This window comes from Pelmatolapia mariae, linkage group LG20 (genome assembly GCF_036321145.2).
Source record: "Pelmatolapia mariae isolate MD_Pm_ZW linkage group LG20, Pm_UMD_F_2, whole genome shotgun sequence".
Taxonomy (NCBI): Eukaryota; Metazoa; Chordata; class Actinopteri; order Cichliformes; family Cichlidae; genus Pelmatolapia; species Pelmatolapia mariae.
In genome coordinates this window covers 26,126,054-26,146,163 of record NC_086244.1, presented here as the reverse complement: position 1 = coordinate 26,146,163, position 20,110 = coordinate 26,126,054, and the positions used below count along the sequence as shown (strand labels likewise).

Below are 20,110 nucleotides of genomic sequence, written 5' to 3'. Positions count from 1 at the left end.
ATAGGTACTATAAAGTTGCTTACAACATAATGTAATAATAGCCTAATTAATTAATGCAGTCTGCTAGCAATAAACTATCTAACGTTCACATAATTGCACAATGTATAAACTTGGTTAACACACTGGCAGCATACTGCCAGTGTACAGTGTTGCACAACTACGGGCCTAATTACTCAACATAGCCTATGTTTTTTTTTTGTTTTTTTTCTAAACTGATATTTCCCCCACAATTGTTTACAAAAATGACACAGAGGCAGAATAATACATAATTCCAACTTTATATCATTGTATCATTTCTATTTAGGAAGAAAAAATGTACAAAATGTACAAGATGTGCTCAATCAGCCATAATCAAACAAGCAAACAGTGAGATGACCAATCAAATTAGATCTCTCACCCAAAAAAAAAAAAAATATTTCTCGTGTTTGTATGACAAACATTGGGGCCAGAGGAAGGGTGCGTGTGGAGTGAATGCTGGTGATTTCAGGGATTATGCTGGTTTGTTACATCATCTAATATAGCAGGAAGAGTGTCTAAGCTGTTTGAGAATCCCTACTACACATTCTCCTGAGCAAAGCTCCCTTGGCATAGCCAGATCCCCACCAAATACAGGAAGGTCATTACATTCTTCTTCATTACACCAAACTCATATGTCTGATCCATCATATCAGTTCAGTAATCAATACATCAACATTGGGTAACATAATATTTACAGCAACAAAAAATAAACACAGGAACTACAAAACCCCATGTGCACTCCATCAGTCTAGATGTGATACAGTACAGTGACAGACATTATGTTTTTGTGAAATAATATTATAATCGTGCTGTCTTATCACGATGACACGTTTAAATTTAAGGTGAGCCAAATGTTTTCTGGAAGGTTAGTCAAAACTTAGAAAGAGACTGCATCCTGTCATGTACAGGTTAAAGCAGGGATCCCATTCCAGTACTAATGCAGATGGCATGTTTGTAAAACAGTGACACACAAGTGCCTTAACATTTCAGGTATCACTATGTATTATATACAGATTCCCTTTTTCTTAAACACAAACTGACACATGGTCAATCATCACCAGTGGTCCCTAAGTAAAAAATTTTTCATATACAACATCCATCTTTTAGCGGCTGCTTAGTGATGGTCTGTTAATACTGTATGACTTGCGGAATAAACAGAAGTGAACTGGCTTTTATTCTTAAGTATACAGGATATAATGAGCAAGTGCACAAATGATTTTTTTTTTCCAAAACGGTACTAGTAACTCTACACAATGATTTAATCTTTTTCTTTTTAACTGAACAATGTCTCTCAAGAGGTGTGGAGGTTTATGCGTGTACATGAGTTTGTTTTTATTGTATTGTATTTTTTCCTCTCAAAACATTGCATGACGATCAACAGCAAGTCAAAAATATGTATGTAGCCCTCATTTATCCTTTTCAAAACAACACTCATCAGATTGCACAATTCCTTGTTCCTCAATATTGAAGGAAGTCCTGCCCTTGGAAGATAATATCTGTGTGTATGTACTGTGTATTTTTCTGTGTGAAATAGTTTTTTTCCTGTGCACTCTGTGAAAGAGGGGACTTCTTAAGGATCAATGCGAAAGGCCAACAGTTTGTCGGAGTGCAGGTTGTTGAGGGTGCGGAGGTCTGGAAGGCGCAGGAGCAGCTTGGAGAAGAGGGTGGTATCATCTGGACGACGGCGAGTGATCAGTGAACGCAGGGCGCGGATAAGGCCCTCCTGTAGCTGCTCCACGGCCCTTGTGTCCGAAATGCCGGAACGGTCTGAGGAACACAGAGGATACTGGTGTGAGTGATTTGAAACAGTTAGCACATTGTGGATTCATTATCAAACTGTCACTGCAATGCAGCATTTGTAGCTGTTGCTCTCTAACCTGCAGAGACCAGCACCACGGCCATGAAGAGAGCCATTTCATCAGGCTCTAGTCCCAGAGAACCCAACTTCTCACTGAATTCAAACATTGCATCCAGCAGAGAGCCCATGCCCAAGGCCCGCAAAGTGGGCAGCGGGTAAGTTTGGCCATTCAGGAATGTCACTGTGTGCTCCCCAGCATTGAACAAGGTGCAGAACCTCACCATCAGAACCTTAACACACAAGAAATGGGGAAAAGAGATGAGAACAAAAAGATAAACGTGAGACAAATGCTTTAGCCAAAAACACATCTGGACACATTAGGATGCATTTATGATTAACAAAATGTATAACTGAAAATGTATGTCATTACCTGGAAGGTGCCTGATTTTAGCAGCATGACCTGGTCCTGTTGGCTAAGCTCTTGAAATCCTGGGATGCCTTTAGCAAATTCTACAACCTCCTTGACAGCAGGGGTGAAACACTGAGAGAAAGACTCCCATATCTCCTGACTTGTGCGTTCTGCCCCTGACACAGGGCACGCGTTGAGAGGACAGGCCTTTGAAAAGACAAAAAACACTAAGTCATAAATAGCTTGTCGAATAATGAATCGTACAGCAGTCCTAATTCAGCGAGCGTCTTGTACTTACCAGCACTTTAGCTCCTGGAGCTAACTTCCATGGGCAGGAGGGCTGATTTTGGGTACTGCCTGCAATGCGGAAACTGTCATGATTGGCAGAGCTTCCCCTTTGAGGTATTGTAGCATTTGACTTGTTGTGATTCTGATTTGATGACACTAAATAGGTATAGCGATTGCTGTCCATATTGTTAAATGCAGGTTGGTTGTGATTAGAGGAGACTGGGCATACACTGGCGGGGGTAACCGGGCAAGACTGATAACTCTGAGCTGAGGAGGGGTGAGATGAGACTTGAGGAAAATTGCCATCCTGAGAAAAGGGAGATGTGTTGTTGTTGTTGTTGGAGATGATGTTGGCTGACTTGGATGCTCGCTCCTGGTTGCTGCTGTTGCTGGTGAAGATGTTACGATAGGCTCTGGAAATGGCTCCAATGGCCTCTTTTGAGGTACCGTCGTCTGTGCTGGTGGGATTTTCCCTCACTGAAGGGGAGTCCATGTCCATGGCAGCCGACTCATTTAGGCTGTTCATGTAGCTCTGCATCTCATCCAGAAGTCGCTGCTTCTCTCTCTTAGGGATACGGCCAAAACGCACCGCTAAGGAAGATACAAGCGGAAGAGAAAAGGTTAGGTTCCTGTCACTGACATCACGGGCAATCACAGTAAATATTTGTTTTGTGCCCTGCTTTTCATTTCTCCGTTCTTGTCTTTTTCTAAATAAGTGGTAATCCTTTTTCTTATTTTGTTTGATAGATTTTTTTTGTGAAATAGCAAAATTGAAAACAAAGATCAAATACAATAATCCAAATCACCAGCTCAACAACAACGAAAGTTACAAATGAATTTATAGATTTATTCATTTTTATCAAGAGATGTATAACTCGCAGCTTAACATGCTTAAACTGTTTATAGTGATTTCAAGGTGAATCACACAAGTGGGGAGATGAAAACTTCCTTTTCTTCATCCATATCCCCCACCCCCCTTCTCACAGTAACCATCAGCTGGAGAGGCTATTTATAGACCCCCTGCTGCCATCTGCCTCATCCTCTCCTCTATCCACCACTATCGCCTTCCTCCACTGCTCCCTCCCTCCATTTGTAAGTAGGGCAGTGGGGCAACATCGGCATGATGTCACTGGCACTGAGATCGTGAGAAGGAGAAGTATGAGAGTGGTGGGCTTGAAGAGTTGAGGAGACAGAAGTGAGAACATGAAGAAGACTGACACGAGGGATGGTGATGCTGGAAAATGACTGTGTGTGTGTGTGTGGCGCTCCTGTTGTGCAGTCACACTGTCAAACTGTGAGGACTTGCCTCCCTTTTGGGGACAAAAGTACTCATCATGTAAATCATATAATTATAAGGTCAAGATTTGACTAAGGTGAAGGGAGGATTAAGGTCTGAACCGAGCAAGTTGTGGTTATTGTATTCTCTATTCTGGGTAGTGCATGTCACCAGGAAGCGAATGCAAAGGAAGAGGTGTGTGTAGGATAAAAATGGTACATCTTCAAAGACTTGAAAGTAGAGCACACCCGATTTCTTTTATAAAGCATATAAGTGGTATAGTGGTGTATACATATATGTATTTATATATATTTCAGTTGCATACTGCATACAACCACAATTTAGAATAAAAAGCAGAATGACAATAACTGTGCAAAACTGAGCGATCAAGAGTAGTTGTAGTAGTAGTAGTAGTTTGCAGTATATACTAAAGAAGCTTTTGTAATTTGCAGAGTAACTTGATGAGGATGTGGCCAATAACGTAACAAGAGCTTAATCCCTGTCATCATGGTTTAAAAAGAAGCAAATGCACACTACTGAGCTGCATATGCAAATTATGTTGAAAGGCATTTTAAAATCTAACCAGATAGGTTGAAGGAAGAAACCTAAAGAAACTTTCCTGTATTCTGTCTGATTACGGGAAGAAAAGTGTGCCACCATGCCAACGGACTTAAATATTTGCCTATATTGCAGCGCCAGAGTCACACAGCTGCCTGGTGTGAAATCAGGGTGTACTATTTATTGTGGGCTGCAGTCAGTTGCCTGCGGTTTTCCTGTTTTCGTAATGCTTGAAACTGAGCAAAAAGGGGTTTCTAGGTTGTGGTCCTTAACGCATTCAAAAATCTCCCGTAAGAGGGTCAACCTGAATGTTCTCTCATTTGGATGCATTTTGCCACCTTCTTTCTTTTTTTTGCTGTGCACCAAAAGTGTCAAGCACATGCAGAAATAACACTAACCTCTTTACTAGATTAGGCAATGCAGAGTACTGGAGGGTGGAGATAAGCAGAAACCATACTGAGAGGAAGAAAACAGGCAAACTACACCAAGTAGGTCATGATGTATGAGTACACTATAGGGCTGATTCTGTATTGTTTTTCTAGGTCAGCCCAACTGTTTTCTTAATTTGTGGTGATAGGTGATCAATCACTGTTCAGTTATCAGAGCCAGAACGAGGTGAAAGGAGTGTTACTCCTGAAAAATTCTGTCATAACGATGGTTTCTGCATCCCTTGCTTAATTGTTGCCCTGTCCCTTATTAATTGCAGTAAGATGTTCTATGGGCATACACAAGGTAATCACGTTGACCCTGTTCCAATTTCCTAAAATAATTCCTGTGTTTGCTGCAGTTTTCCCGATGATAGATAGCTTTAGGGACTTCAAGGTTCCTCTACTCATAAATCACTGTCTGAGGGAGAGATGTAAGGGGAGCTGAGGGAACATAGTGGGTACACATAAGGGGGAGGGGCTGCACTGAACAAGAGCATAGAGGTAGGTGTTGGTTGATGCTGCAAAGGGCAGCAGAAAGACACTTAGAAACTTAAAAAGAGTGATACAAAGCCAGATGGTACTTACAGGCAGTGCAGTGACAAAGTAGGAGGGCAAGACAGGTGCAAGTCTTCCTACAAACTGAATGACTGAGCTACTGGCATGATGACCTCAAAAGTCTTCCCGCATTACATTTTTCACTCAGACCTACATATCAGTACTGCACCACTTTCTGTGTGCCCATTTCCCTGCTGCTTTGGCTAATCAGAGCACTGTGGTATTCTGGCAGAAGAGCGAGAGGAGAAATTTCAGTAAAATAAAATAAAAATATGTCAGGATGTCTCACCATCTCTTGACATGCCAACAGAGAGGCATTTCTTGAAACGGCAGTGCTGGCACCGGTTCCGATTCATGCGCATGATCAGACAGTTCTCGTTCTTCACGCACATCTTGTAGTTGATGTTCTGCTGGATGCTGCGTCGGAAAAAACCCTGACACAAACAGACATGTTTACATATATACCATGTGAAACCAGGGCACAAAAAAAATCAACACACATATGAAATATTCCACAGTTTTTTCACATTTTTTGATTATTGCCTTACCTTGCATCCCTCGCATGCATGCACTCCATAGTGGAAACCAGATGCAATGTCGCCACAGACTTTGCAAAGCAAGACCATTCCACCTGTCTCTGAGGAAGGAAAGAGAACTGTGAGATAAGCTGCAAAAACACACACATATGTATATGAAGGAATAAATATTTATGCATATCGACAGTTAGGAAAACTTACTGGTGAAAGTTCCCGGGAATCCGCATGGCCTTTTCCCCGCAATGGGGTGTGCATAGGAATGCTGTGGAGTAGCTGCTGGTGCTGAGGGGCCACTATAGACCTCGGGGAATTGGAACACCAGTTTGGAGGATGGAGTGTTGCACCCAGCTGCCCTTTGCTTCAACGCCCCAATCTCCGTGAAGGTAACCTCCTCTGGAGATGAGGGCTGGGAGTGTGAAGAAGGTGATTGTGTCTGGTATCCACTGGAAGGGCTGCCAGGGCTGGGACTGGCACTGCCAGAGGAGCCGGCATACAGGATTACTCCTCCTGAAGAGAAAGAATGGAGATGTTCACATAAAAAGACTTTAAAAAAAATATATAGCCTTGTTTAAATTTGGCTAGATTAGATGATTTATAAATTTAAAAAAAAATTAATCTGGCTACCCATAATTGCTTAGAAAACCTGCAGGGCTACTTTATAGCTATGGATGTGTTGTGATGTAATGTTGCACAATCTGTGGACAGCGGCTCTGAGTATCTGCAGCGACGTTGCTGCATGCTGAGTGTAATAGGCGTAATGGTGCGCTCAAGAGGATAAAGTGGGCGCTAAAAATACTGCCGATGGCACAGCAACGAATCAGAGAGACGTACACTAGAAGAATCACTTAAAAAAAATAATTCTTGCGTCCTGCAATCTTAAAGCACCTGTAAATATTAGCGGATTCTTTTTTGTCATTCAACTGTGGCTGTTTCCGAACTTTCGTTTCTCTCTCTCTCTCTCTCTCTCTCTCTCACTTCTAGTCAGGCGTTGTGGATGAGCGGAGACACGACCTCACGTGTCTGCGGGGTCTGCTGCCTCCTCCGCTCCAATAATAGCCTCGCTCCCCTGGCACCGTGCCCAGCGCCAGCTAACAGCACGACACCTGACCGCCGCCTCACATGCGTGGACTCCTGACACGGTTACTGCCCGAACCAAATCCGCAGTCTCGTGTTGAAATCTAACACAATTTGAAGTCAGATCTGTGTTTATAAACATACGCTGAATGGGACAGCCCTCAACCGCCGCCACCCTCACTCACTGAGCTTGAGGTAGCAGCGAGCCTCTGCTACTGTCGTTCCACAGTAGAAGAATGTGAGTCACGTTTTTGTTTTCTGTTTTGTTTTTTGTTTTGGTTTTTTTTGTGCAAAGGTAAAACCTCGATTTTGTGGTTTGGACTGCCGTAATAACAAGGCAGTGTGCAGCAGAGTCGACTAGAGACACATTCAAGATTACAAATTAGGCTATGTACGCACTTATTTCAGTATTAAAAGCAGTCTAAAAAATATGTTTCCAACTTAAAACTCTTTTTTTTTTCAAACTTGCACATGCAGCTGAGAGTGGCACGCTGGTTTTCGCTGAATGTGCCTGGAGACCTATCCCTTTGCTGCGAACAGCATTTGTTTAGCGCAAATGTTTTGATAATCCTTCCACCAGCACGTGTTGGAGGATTTGTTGACTCATGCCAGAGTCATAGACAGATCCAGCAGACCAGACCTGAGCCTCACCTCCTTGTGAGCCTACACGCAGACAGTGAATGCCCAGCCCACGCCGACTCACTCCACCCAAACACATTGCATGTCCACCTGAAGACTCACATGTACAGTAGCCTTGTGTTTATGAATGACCCCCTCCTGAGCCACTGTACTGTGAACGCTGTTAATGAATAATCCGTTTAAAGCTCTGCTTTTGAATAGTGGTGCAGGAAGTATCCAAGTAGGCTGTGAAGTGCTGCTGTAATTCATTTCTGTTCTACACATAGATTTTTATCTTTTAAACTAAACTCTATATTTCATCTTATGCAAATAGTCCATCACGAGGGTTATTAAAGATTTGTAATACATACAGGAATGTATTGATCTACTGATTGCAAACACAGGTAATGCAACTCCTGCAAGGCTACATGCCATATTAAAACACCTGAACCAAACTCCAGTTTTGTCTGATCCTGTGTCTTGCACAGGATTTCCCACGTACTCAGTGGATTTCCATGCACCTTGCTACAACGTGCACAAGACTCCCACAATTCAGGTCAACGCAGACAGCATTAATTGAGGACGCGGTCACTGCCCATCTTAAGTTTAGTGTACCCGTGCAAACGCTAATCTGCCTGGGACCAGAAAGCAGGCAGAGAAACGTGAGCACTGGATCCTCCACAGGCGGTCTCGCTCTCCCTTCTGTTTCCCTCTTTATCTCTTACTTTCACTGGCTGAAGTGGATAGAAGCCACAGTTAAAGTGACTACAGTCATTATTTTTCCCCTGGGGGTAAAGTTTATAAATATAGATGCTGTCTTTCTGGGAAAATATTATTTTTTTATTATTATTATTCTAAAACAGAAAATATGTAGGTCTCTGCGGCCAATGAAATGAGTTTGTGCTATGCTGAACACAGTTTCTACTTGGGTTGTTTGCAGAAGACTTTGTTACCTCGGGCTCGTGAAAGTAGGTCAATATCGCAGGAACTTGATAGAATTGTGTCTATGTGCCTCTAGCATCTCTCTCGAAACTGGTGCCGCATCACACAGCAGCTCTGGCTCATGCAATTAAGAGGGCGAGCTGTATTAGAGTATCACAGTGGGTGGCTATGGCCTATTTTAGAGACCCCAAGAATATGATTCGTCGTCTAACATCCTGTCTTGTTTCTGTCTGTTCTGTGGTCTTGATAAAGCGTCGGTTTCATTGCTATGCAAGCTTTCAGCATCGTTTTCATATGCTGTGTGTTTCAAGCCCGTATGGGAAAATGTTGCATTTTAGCAGTCACGTTCCACTCCAAACGCACGCTGAACGCACGAGTGGCCTGAACCGATGGGTCGGGGACAGATGTTGCAGAATCAAAATCGACTCAGCTTTGTACCACACTGCAAGCTCGCACTGATTTAAATGAAAGGAGGGGGAGGTGTTCAATAGAAGCAAGTGGTGCATGAGGCGGGGAAACGTGACCAGAGAGAAAAGAGTTAACGCGTGGAATTGCTGACCCACTGACCAAGCTCTGCCTCACCACCACCGCAGGCGGCATCGTCAACACAGAAGCGTCCGTGAGAGCGGGGTAGCGGCAGGAGGAGGGCCCGGATATCTCACGCGTCGCACGCGGCTCTGTAAGGGAAGCCACGTGAGGAGGGCTTTTTGACAGGGCTTTCACCGGGAAGATGTGAAGCGTGCGCTCCAGCCGGGAGCCAGAGCTTCTACAGTCCGCCAGAGGCTTATAATTAAAGAGCCAAATTAAATAGAGCAGCATGTTATGCGGCAGGGTGGTCTGACCGCGCACCACCAGCAGCAGCAGCAGCAGCAGCACAGCCGGGCGGTGCAACTAAGTTTAAAACATCAGGGCGAAAACTGTGTGTCAGTGTGTGACCAGACCAAAGTATCGGGGAGAAAATTCGCATGAAGATAGAAACACGATTAATTCAAAATCCATCTGTTTGTGATTAGTCATGCCCTGGGATGTTAAATGTAATTGTTTTCTTTTATTTGGCTCAGTCTAAATTTATAACCAGTCAGAGGACTGGTTCACTGTAACTCAGGTCAGCTGTACCACTCAGCATCTTCCATTCTGAGTGGTGCAGCGATACAGGCTGCTGACAAGAAATTGGCCTATATTGTGATAGGGCTACTCATATTTTTGAGGACACAGGTGTATTACTTTGGGATACACATTTTTTTCTGAGTTTGAAACGTCTTCTAGCCTATTTATATGGCCTATTTTCCCCCCATACTTCAAAAATAATGGGGTTGGATTACTATCTAGCAAATGTTTAAGCACTGAGGACATAATGTTGACAAAAACGGGGCTTTTTGTCTGAATGTTTGCCAGTTAGTGAGCCTTAGCACCAACGCACTCTTTTACAGCCAATGGCGAAAAATGGTTTGAATACTTTAATGATGCTGAAAATATTGCAGAAGATCTCCACCAGGGGTGTGCCAGAGGACGATTTAGAGAGGAAACTAAAGTCCGTGAAGTTAAGCAGTGAAGGCCATAGAACTTCTTCTTTTTCTCCAATTTTGCTTACACCATCTGGTTATCATTTGACGGCTAAATGCGAGCAAACATTACAGCTATGTACTATTATAGTGCTACAGAGCTGTCATTGCAGGTGTCATAAAACGTTTTCTGACTTCCACACCCTGGTCCAACTGCCTTTAAAAAAAAAAATGATATGCAGTACAAGCTGATGTGAATACTAATGCTGATAAATACTTTCCAATGCGTTTCCAACCATTTGTATGTTATTATATACTCCAAATATTAGTTTTTACTGATTTATATTTCCCCAATAATTGGCCCTGTGTAACCTGTTCCAGCTGACTGTAGCCTACTCCCCTACATTATGTTTACTAGTATTACATAACAAGCCTGCTAAGCTATATATCTTGCATTTGGGTCTATTATTTGAGTTATAAGATCTTTTATGTATGAATAAATCATTACATTAACCTTTGGGTGAATGCCTCCTTCACATGCAACAACTCACTCACTAAGTCTGTAACTCATTCTTCAACAGCCTTGGCAATTGGAGGCATGTGGTTATAATAATGTTTATAGCTTTGTTTAGATGACTGAACTCATAAATCTAATTATGTTTGGTCCCAATAACATTATTGAAATATTAAAGGTCAAGCCAATGTGGTCACCATTTGAAGTAATAAGGGCTACAAAATGAGGATAAAAGTGGGATGTCACTAAATACATTTTATTTTATTAATTGAACAAATAAATAAGAAAAATCAACAACAAAACCCAGCACCCCAATCTTTGTTTTTATCGGCTGAGTAATACTACAGCTAATATATGATTATTCATCTAGTTACTCTGGCCCACTTTATCAGTGAAATCTCAAAGTCATAGCACAGTTAGTGGGTTCGTTTCCAGATCTATTGCACAGGGTGCGCCCATCACCTGTGCCAGAACGTGACCGTGGCTGTTGTAAATGATTCACCGTCAATTAGGAGAGGGAAGCAGAGAGCATGTGCACCCTTGACTGATCTCGAGAAAACGCTGCTTAATACCACTTAACGGATAAAGGTCCTTCCATTATCAGCCTTTATACTGTAGGCACTCCAGCAATGGCTTTGATAAAGGAAAACAGGCACGCCCCCTACGCCAAACAGTGTTTTTCTGCATGATATGACAGGGCTGCAGTTTAAATTCTGGCATGACAGATTATGATTACAGTGCCGGCCAACATACTGTAACTCCACGTGAGTTTGTTTTCGTGGGGAGAAACAGGAAGTGGCCAGCCTCCCTTCAATCCCGAGCGGCTCACCTTCCCAGGCGTTGTTGCGCTCGGACATTTGAACGCAGCACAGCAACGTCCTGGTAGCTTTGCATGAAGTTTTACTTTAAAATCGGGTTTTGTTTGACCTTTAAATTCACAGTCTTAATTAAAACCACTCAGCTCAGAAATTAGTAAAATACAAAACCCTCAAAATTATAGTTCACCCACTTGTTGCTGCATGTAATTATAAAAAATCGCCACAAGTAAAAATGAATGAATAAATAAATAAATCAGAGGTTTGCACAATTATTAAATCAGTGGGATATCGCATTTCTGTGATGTATTCATTTAAGCTCTGCTTCATTTCAATCAAAATCAGCTCTGTTTTACACTTAATAACACATTATGGTCAGATCGAGCTGAATTGCTATCGTTTATTGATCGCTGGTATCAACATGAATGAAACATCGATCAGTCATTCAGTTCTAACTTTTGTCATAGACATTTGCAGCACGCCAAACACAAAATAAAATCTTACCACCGCCGGGGCTGTTATCCATTTCTCTCTTGTGGATGATTAAATCTCTGGATAAACTTGATAGCAGACCTCCGTGAATGTCACGTCACTAGGCTGGAGCAAAAGTCTTTTGAAGGCAGGCGAGAAAGTCAAAAAAGAGTTTTGCGCAAAACACCTGCTCCATAGAGCGCAAAAATGGGAAGCACTGATTGGAAAGAGTCCAGTGCTGGTGAAGTTGTTGTTGTTTTTTCTTCTTCTGTAATCTGTAGGTAATTCAGTAGATGGCACCTCTTTTCTGTTAGATCTGAATTAGTCACACTGGTCTCCACCAATGGTACCTGGATACCTTCTGCTCTCTGAGTACTGCACCTCTAGCTCTAGCGCGCGTGATGTTGCACGAGCGAAGATTAAACTATTCTCACGAATTCCAGGAAAGTGGAGTCAGCATATCCTTGAACACACTGTCGGACTTGACACAAGCTGCACACCCACTGATACAAACACCCACATCAATCACGTTGCAGGTGAGTAGGAAATGTGACCGCCTTTTCCGTTCTCCCCAACTTGTGTTGTGGCTGTTTGTGTAGGATTTGGCTCACTCTTTGTATGTAGCGGAGTCCCGTCTCTCCCTCTCTCTCCTTCACGCTCTTGTGCGTTTTCATTGGCGGGGATCCGGGGCTGAGGGGAGTTTGATGCGCTTATTCGAGTGTGGTGTGTGTTCAGTAAAGCCACGCTACATGTGCGCGGTGCATGTGCCGGAGAGAGCGCTGCCCTACTGATACACATTTTATGCAAAATACAGAGCGTGTGGTGAGGAGGGATGGAGAGATTGGAGGATGGAGCACATGGACAAGAGGCGTGGCTCACCGTGACTGCTCTGACAAGCAGCGCTGCAAACGGATGGTAAACACCGAGACATGCCAAACATCATGCAAGTGCCAAGTCCAAAACGCATGTGCCAGGGGAAAATGTAGACGCGCGAGTGGACTTATGAACAACATGCTCATTGAGGAGACCACGTGCAAACACAAAGCATTTGTCAAAATTGGAATTTCAGCAAAATGTGGATCCTGTGCACTTGTGATAGGCTATATTCGCGTTTTTTTTGTTTTTTTGCACGTGGCTTGCGTGTGAGGGTGAATTATTGCATCAATGCCTTATTATTGTTATTATTAATAGTTAAAATAAGTTTCTAATTTGTTTGGGGACAAAAAATTGTCGATAGTGCAGTCTTTGAACATTAGCTTTGAACAAGCAGGCGCATATGGAGGTAACTTGTGGAAAGCGCCCCTCGGTGGCAATTCAAAGCATTAACGTTTAACAAGTGTTTTAGATCACAAGCACAAATGCACGTGACTCCCGGTGATTCCACTGTGTAGAAAACCTACTTTTAAAAATGCCGCAAACACGTTTTTATTGTTTGCTTAAATATCTAAAGTAACCCTAGACATAGGCTAATTTTAATAAAAACAAACAAGCCATCAAGTCCACAAACATTTAGTTTATTTCTAATTTATTCTTAATAATAATAATAATAATAATAATAAACGGATTTATCATGGATTTTATTATAGGAAGAAGTGTCTTGCTTTAACATGTAATGAAAATTATTTGACCATTTTGCTAACCTAAAAAAAAACCCTTTAGTCTTTCTCAGCAGCCAACCTACTGAGTTAATTGTTTAATGGCCCTTTAACTGACTCTATTAGCCCAATAAGGAGAATGTTAACATCGGAAAACTGTATTAAATAGCCTATTATGTTTATTATAACATTGCACGAATGTAATAGTAGTAGTATAGTAGTAGGCTAATAGCAAGTTTGCATTCCTTCAAATTGGATATCATCTTAGGCAACGAGGAAAGGTTTAGTATTTATTAGCTTCTGTAAGTTCAAATTGAAGTGTTCTTTATTTTATTTTGACACGTGTACTTTTTTGTTGCTCACCTTTGTTGTGGTTTCCATCGTACTGAGCGGAAGTGTTGCTGCACTCCTCCCCTCGCACACTAGGTGGAGTAGTAGTGTCATAAATCTGTCCGCACGGTGGTTCCCATCGACGCCCCTGAAGCTGCTGCCGCGACAGTGACCGACTGGCAAAGGATCGTAATCTGACAAATGACTGAAAGATCCCTGAAGCAGAGCAAACACCAAAGAGGACACCTTTAAAGACTGTAACTCACTTTGCTTTGTCTCCTTCATAGAAAACCTCTGTCTTCTAAGTTTCTGTGAAATAAATAAGCTCGCGTTGGAAGCCGAAGCATAAACTTCTCAAGGCCAAGAAGAAGAAGAAGAAGGTAAGACTGTGTACTTTACATAAATCATCTCCCGCCGTGATTAATTGCATGTGTCTAAGAGTAAACGGAGCTCAAACTGCGTCAACCCGGGCGTGTGTTTACTGTATGTATGCGAAGACTCACGCACTCATCATTAGAACACGTTACGGCAGGGCACGGGATAATTACAGGCTGCTAAAACTGTTCGGGGACTGAGTGAGAGAGAGAAGTCTCTGCCAACATACACACCTGCAGAGAGCACTGCTCTGCCCGAGGCTTAAAACACAGTCTTCATCACTTTCTTACAGTCTTTCTGCCTGTGCGTACCTCGTCTGTCACCCGGCTCCCCACCGCCCACTCCCTCCCTGCCTCACACACACACGGGCGCGCGCACACACATCTTGTTGCGTGTTATGTGAATGACGCCGGGTGTGTAGTAGATGAGAAGTTTATTCCAGAATGAACCACCAAAGTAGTCTTAGATTGATGTCCAGGATGGTTGATTGAGCTCAGAAGTGCAAAGCCAAATGAGCAAAGAATGCAGAAAATTTTCCAGTAGCAGAATGTGCGGAATTAGCCTCATGATTTGTTTTGTTTTGTTCTGTTTCCCCCTTCTGTACAGAAATACACAAAACTAGACCTTTATCTGACTTCAGCATACTAAACATATGCCTAAGTGCTCAAGAAAAGGAAAACTTGTATTTTTTTTTGTTCACTCTCCCTGTGCAGTATTTAGTGCCCACGTTTCTCACAAGGGCAGTTTTATATGCAGGGAAGGAGGCATGGAAAAGAAGACCTTTTCTTTTGAGCTCACAGATTTGCAGTAATTACAGAATCACTTCCATATGTGGCTCTCTGGCTGCCTTCTGGCTGCCCCCACCACCCTTCTCTTCCCCACTGCTCTCTCTTTCCCTCTCCCCTCTTTCATTTGCATTCTCCCCAATCGCTCTTTTTTTTCCTGCTTTCATTTTTTTATTTTATTTTTGGCTTTTCTTCGTGCACTCGGAGCATTTTCTTTTTTCTCCCTGAAAAACCACAGCTTAAACAAAGTTTATGATAATCAGAACATCCTGGCATTTTTGGCAATCAGTTGTGCATTTTGGTGATTCAATTAGATGATGCTTGCCAGAAAAAAAAGAGCTTGTGTTCTTTAGTATGAGAAGAGAAGGGAGGGGGGAGAGAAAAAAAAAGAAGAGACATGGACCAGAGAGGGGAAATGTTGAAAAATACGGAAATATGAAAAAGAAAGGGAGCTCAGTGAAGAATTTGAGAGGCAGGAGCGGAGTGTGAAGGAGGGAGAGGTGGAACAGAAAATGAGGCAGGGAGAGGGAGGGCTGGAGTAATGCTTTTTGACAGAGGTGGGTTCAAGATGGGTTCATGGTGACATCATGGCTGATTTTGTATTTTTTTTTTTTGAGGAAAGTATAGACAGGAGAACCGTTCACCTTTCATTGGACACACATGTTGGGGATCAGGCAGAGCGCTCATGTGCTGGCACACACGCTGGTAGCTGTGTCGACAAACTCTGGATGCACCCGAAGTTATGCACAAAAAGTGCCGACACACACACACACACACACACACACTTTACCCCCCCCCCCCTTATTTCTTCTGTAGTAGTAAAACAGTTTTTTGGCTCCCTCTTGTCTCTGCTCAAAGCTTTTTGTTCATTTGTTTGTGTTAGAGGAGTTCATACTGGTATATGCCCTCCGGTCCTTCGCACATACATTTCTCCTTTGCTCATGAGTAACTCATTTTCCTGTGAGTAGTATTCCTCTGTGTATGTTTTTACTTCAAGGCTGCTGGACTCTAAATGAGCGCACTTTGCCAGGTGGGATGAATGAGCTCCTTCATTTCACAGGATGTGTGTATAAGACTCTAACCAAGAAAGAGCAGGCGTGCGTACATTTGTGTGTGCATAAATGTGTTTGTGCAAATGAGCTGCTGTGTGCCGTTGCCCCTGCGTCCCCTGCCCGTCTCAACGCGGCACCAAACTTCTCATGACATCAATCTGAATGTGGGGAAATAGTGATCTCATTATAGGCATCTTGTTACTGATTGAAACCCGCCGCCACTGACACCGACTCCCTGCCCCCCTTCTCACCTCCCCACCGCCAATGCTCCCCTCAACCTACCCCAATCCACCACATCCATCTGTGTCTCAAACCGGCCCTCCATTTTTCTTTTTATTTCACACCTCTTTCTCTCACATTCCCTGTACTACTGCCCCCCCCCCCCATATCTCACTTTAACCCCTCTAACCTCACTTCCTCCCTCTCTTGCACCCTGCATCATCCCCCCTTTCCTCTTTCCTTTCTGCCCTTACTCCCTTTCCTCTGCCGGCGAGCCCCAGGCCTCTACTCCTCTGCTCCGCGAATGCAAATACGTGGAATCTAAAGTGGAAACACACGCCCGAGTATGATGTTTCCATGAATATTTCATATCTTCATAAACACACCCGGAGAAACTGCAAAGCTATGCGCTCAACAATGCCTGTGTTTGCCGGATGACTTCCTGTGAGGAATTGCCTCTCTGTGTTTGACTTCTTGTGAGAGCACACTGTGTTAGGATTGATGTCAGGGGCAGTGTGTTATGATGTCACGGGCTGAAGTTAATGATACGAGAATGGCAAGGGCCATAGGCCATGTTTCCAGTGGTGCCCAGAGAGAGAGATAGCACCCTGATCTGTCTTCATTATCCCCCCACTCTGCAGCCTCCCAGACACAATGATCATAAATCTCAGCCTGGAGCACACTTCACTGACACTGAAACACAAACACTAGTAACCTCTGACCTTCTCACTGCTACTGCCTACACACACTCATCCATGCACGCAGACACGGGTGCCCACACACTTACTACAACTGCACGACATGCGTGCTGCGAGGCTGTGCACACACAGTGCTCAAATGCCCCCCCCCCCAAGCTCACTGTCATAATTTAATAAGGGCCACAGCATGCTCCGTGCACCGCCACACACAATACTCTTCATGCACTTGACTACACATTCTGACACAGATGCATGGTCTAAGTCGGCCTGATGGCTGCACATATACTTGAAAAGCTCATATTAGAATTGGTGATTTTCTTAAGCATCCTATGGCTATATTTACTTTCTTGTTTTATATTACACAACTGCTGATTTAGTAGTGCTTCATAAACAGTCAAGGGATTTCTATCAGCTTTAGTAGCCTCATAAGCAGCACATAAATCAAATATAAACAAGATAAAGATCAGCCAAAGTTTTTTTTTTTTTTTTTGCAGTGTGGCTTAGATCTGTGCTTCCTGAACATAAGGTTTCTGCAAAAAGGCAACAGTGCCTCTCGCCACTTATCCATTCATTCACCCTGACTTTGTACTGGCATCAGAAATGTCTGGAGGAACAGTTTGGTGGGCTACTGTAGACCACATGTGTTTGTAAAGACCGAAAGCTCACAGGAATAACGAGAGTAAAGCCGAAAGGTTTTTTTTTCTCATTAGGATGGCTTGACTTTATCCCGGAGACATATTGGGGTCAATGTGTTTGAGGATAAGATCTATCTCCGCATCAGGCCAGTTGCTGAGGTTTACAAACAGAATAGGCAGACGGCCGTGGATGTGCAGGTAGCTTTGGAGACAAACAGAAAAATCCACATGCTGCAATGTTTGGTAGTTCCGGTTCAGACCACGAGATTTATGAGCTTTATGAGATTCATGAATTTCCCCAATGAAGAACAAATTAGGATATTTTTATTCTATTCTATCTTATTTAGGGGATTGTGCCGTGATGCATGGCCAACAGGCCTGAAAGTCATGACTTTAGATGAAGTTCCAGAGTAAGTATTACATGTATAGGTTAGTTCTGATTTAATTTTGTTTTTAGTGTTGTACTTGCTTTGTTTAGGTGTTCCTTATCTGTTGTTTGAATGAAGTAGGCATGTAGTTACACTGACCGTATGTGGTTTGTTCTTCTTCCTTTTTTTTCTTTTTTTTTTTTGGGTGTGTGTGTGCGTGCGTGTGTGTGGGGTAATCTGAGAAACCATAGTCGATATGAAGAGGTGCCTGTTTAGGTGCCAGTTGAGGTGTGCCTTCCCCTCCCAGTTTTGAGGTTTGAGGTGCTCCTCATAACCAAAACAACTTGAGAAACATGACATTCAGAAAAAAACAGGGCACACGCCCAGAACCACAAACACATAAACACAGATCTGAAACATATGATCTCATATGGAGAGAGGGGCACGCTCAGGGGCACACCCAGATCTGCTGCTGTCGCTGCACGGCCCTGCCATCTCACTCGTGACTTCCTTGCAGCTTATGTGCCAATGCTAGTTTCGATTCAGGAACCAAAGTGATATATTTAGAGAGATGGGTCTGCTTTTTTAAAAACACATTTTCTGCCTTAAAAAACAAACCAAAAAAACCCCCAAACTATTCCTTATAAAGTTTGTCAGTAATTAGGCAAATGTCATGTATCCCCCCCAAAAAAATCATGCCGGTCAAGGCCCAGTTCTGGTTTTTATTTAATCCCAGTGCCAAATGTCATTGTATTAATTATTTGGTGTTCAATACTGGCTTAATGGGTTTCAAAGGGCTCCTCATGCTTGCTGTTTTAATGTTAAGTGCTGTTGTTGTAGTAGCATTAGTAATAGCAATAATAGTAGTAAGTTACTGTCTCAACTGTGGGAAGATTGGCACAGAAACATTGTAAGCAGTAAAACGCAGGCCAATGCAAATATGAGTCACACAAAAGGAGCACCTTCAGTGTGGGCCTGTGCCGAGCAGACAGTCCATTAAGATTGTTCCATAAATTGATCACACCAGGGATAAATTACATAGTGAAACATCATAGAAATTCTTAGAGGGATAAACAGATTGGCTCGCTATTAAAACAGTGTCTGTGTTAAATCAAAACAATATAAAGTGGATGATCTGTGTTCTTCGGGATACTAAAACATCCTCTCCTAATAAACCTACTTAACTTATTGATGAAACACAAATGATCTAAGATCACGACATGCGGTTCAGCATGCACAAACAATTTGTAGGTAAACTGACTCTTCAGCCAAGGAGTTAAGAGGGGGGGGGGAGAAAATAATTCACCCAAGAGACAAAGAAGGGAGAGAGAGAATTAAAAACAGAAACTTAAGCTCTCTGGGCCCTTTTCTTCCCTCCAGGCATTTTGTGGCTTGTGAAAAAATGTGCTGTATATTTGAAGCGTCGGGGTCACGTGACAAAGGAAGGCTTTATGAATCAGAGTATAATTATTTCTAAGTGAGTGAGAGAGTGTGTGCCTGTATTTGGAGAGTGAAAGACTGATTTTTAAAAGGTAGAGACTGGAAAAGGAGGAGGAGGAGGGTGCCAGAGGCAGAGACAGGGAGAGAGAGGGAGAGACTCACTGCTGCTCTGTCTTTGCTGTTAGAAGGACTCTGTTGAATGTGCACACATCTTTTCTCCTTTTCATTGGCTCGCTCCGGTCATCGGACCATTTTGTCGAGTGCTTTATCTCCCCGTCTGCATCATCAGCTCGACATCTCGTAAGTAATTTGAACTTTAAAAGTTTAGAGTCGCTAACTTTCGTGGATGCTTGCTTTTTATTTTTCTCTCTCTCTCTTTTACTGCTAACAGAGAGTGAGTGTGTGTGTGTGTGAGAGTGAGAGAGTGCATTCTCTTCTGAGACTGGTTCATTGGTTTTAATTGAAGACAGAGACCGAATGTGCAAGACACTTGAGAGACTTTGAGACAATTAATCATTGTGTTACAAAGTCCGAGCAGATTTTCATGTGTAAACACTAAAACGTCCCCACACGTGTTTGTTTGGATGCGCCTGTTTCAGTATGTTTGCTTCTTTGTGCTTCATAAACACGAGAGTGACACAGAGTTTATGTGAAAACATACTCAACCATGTGTGTATGCCTGCATGTGCACACATGTGCTTATTAGCGAGTGTTTCAAGTGTTACCCAGTGCCTGTGGAGCTCTTTATTATTAGCATATGTGAGCGTGTGTATGTGTGTGTCAGTGTGTACACAATTGCATGTGTTTGATG

General features: G+C 42.9%; 2 protein-coding genes across 2 annotated transcripts in view; one reads left to right on the top strand and one right to left on the bottom strand.

Annotated features, from left to right (window-relative positions):
- Nucleotides 1-259: 259 nt before the first annotated feature.
- Nucleotides 260-12,553, bottom strand: LOC134619534 (nuclear receptor subfamily 1 group D member 2-like). The gene is made up of 8 exons (XM_063465406.1): nucleotides 11,836-12,553; nucleotides 6,068-6,373; nucleotides 5,879-5,967; nucleotides 5,620-5,764; nucleotides 2,524-3,104; nucleotides 2,247-2,432; nucleotides 1,896-2,106; nucleotides 260-1,785 (listed from the first exon to the last, which is right to left on the bottom strand). Exons 1-8 carry the CDS (start codon nucleotides 11,855-11,857, stop codon nucleotides 1,589-1,591), a joined length of 1,737 nt encoding a protein of 578 aa, XP_063321476.1. The 5' UTR covers nucleotides 11,858-12,553; the 3' UTR covers nucleotides 260-1,588.
- Nucleotides 12,554-13,943: 1,390 nt separating this feature from the next.
- rarga (retinoic acid receptor gamma a) overlaps nucleotides 13,944-20,110 on the top strand; it is a 41,681-nt gene continuing 35,514 nt past the window's right edge. The window contains exon 1 of the mRNA XM_063465407.1: nucleotides 13,944-14,107. The gene's annotated coding sequence lies outside the window, so the exon portion shown is untranslated. The remainder of the gene's footprint in view (nucleotides 14,108-20,110) is intronic.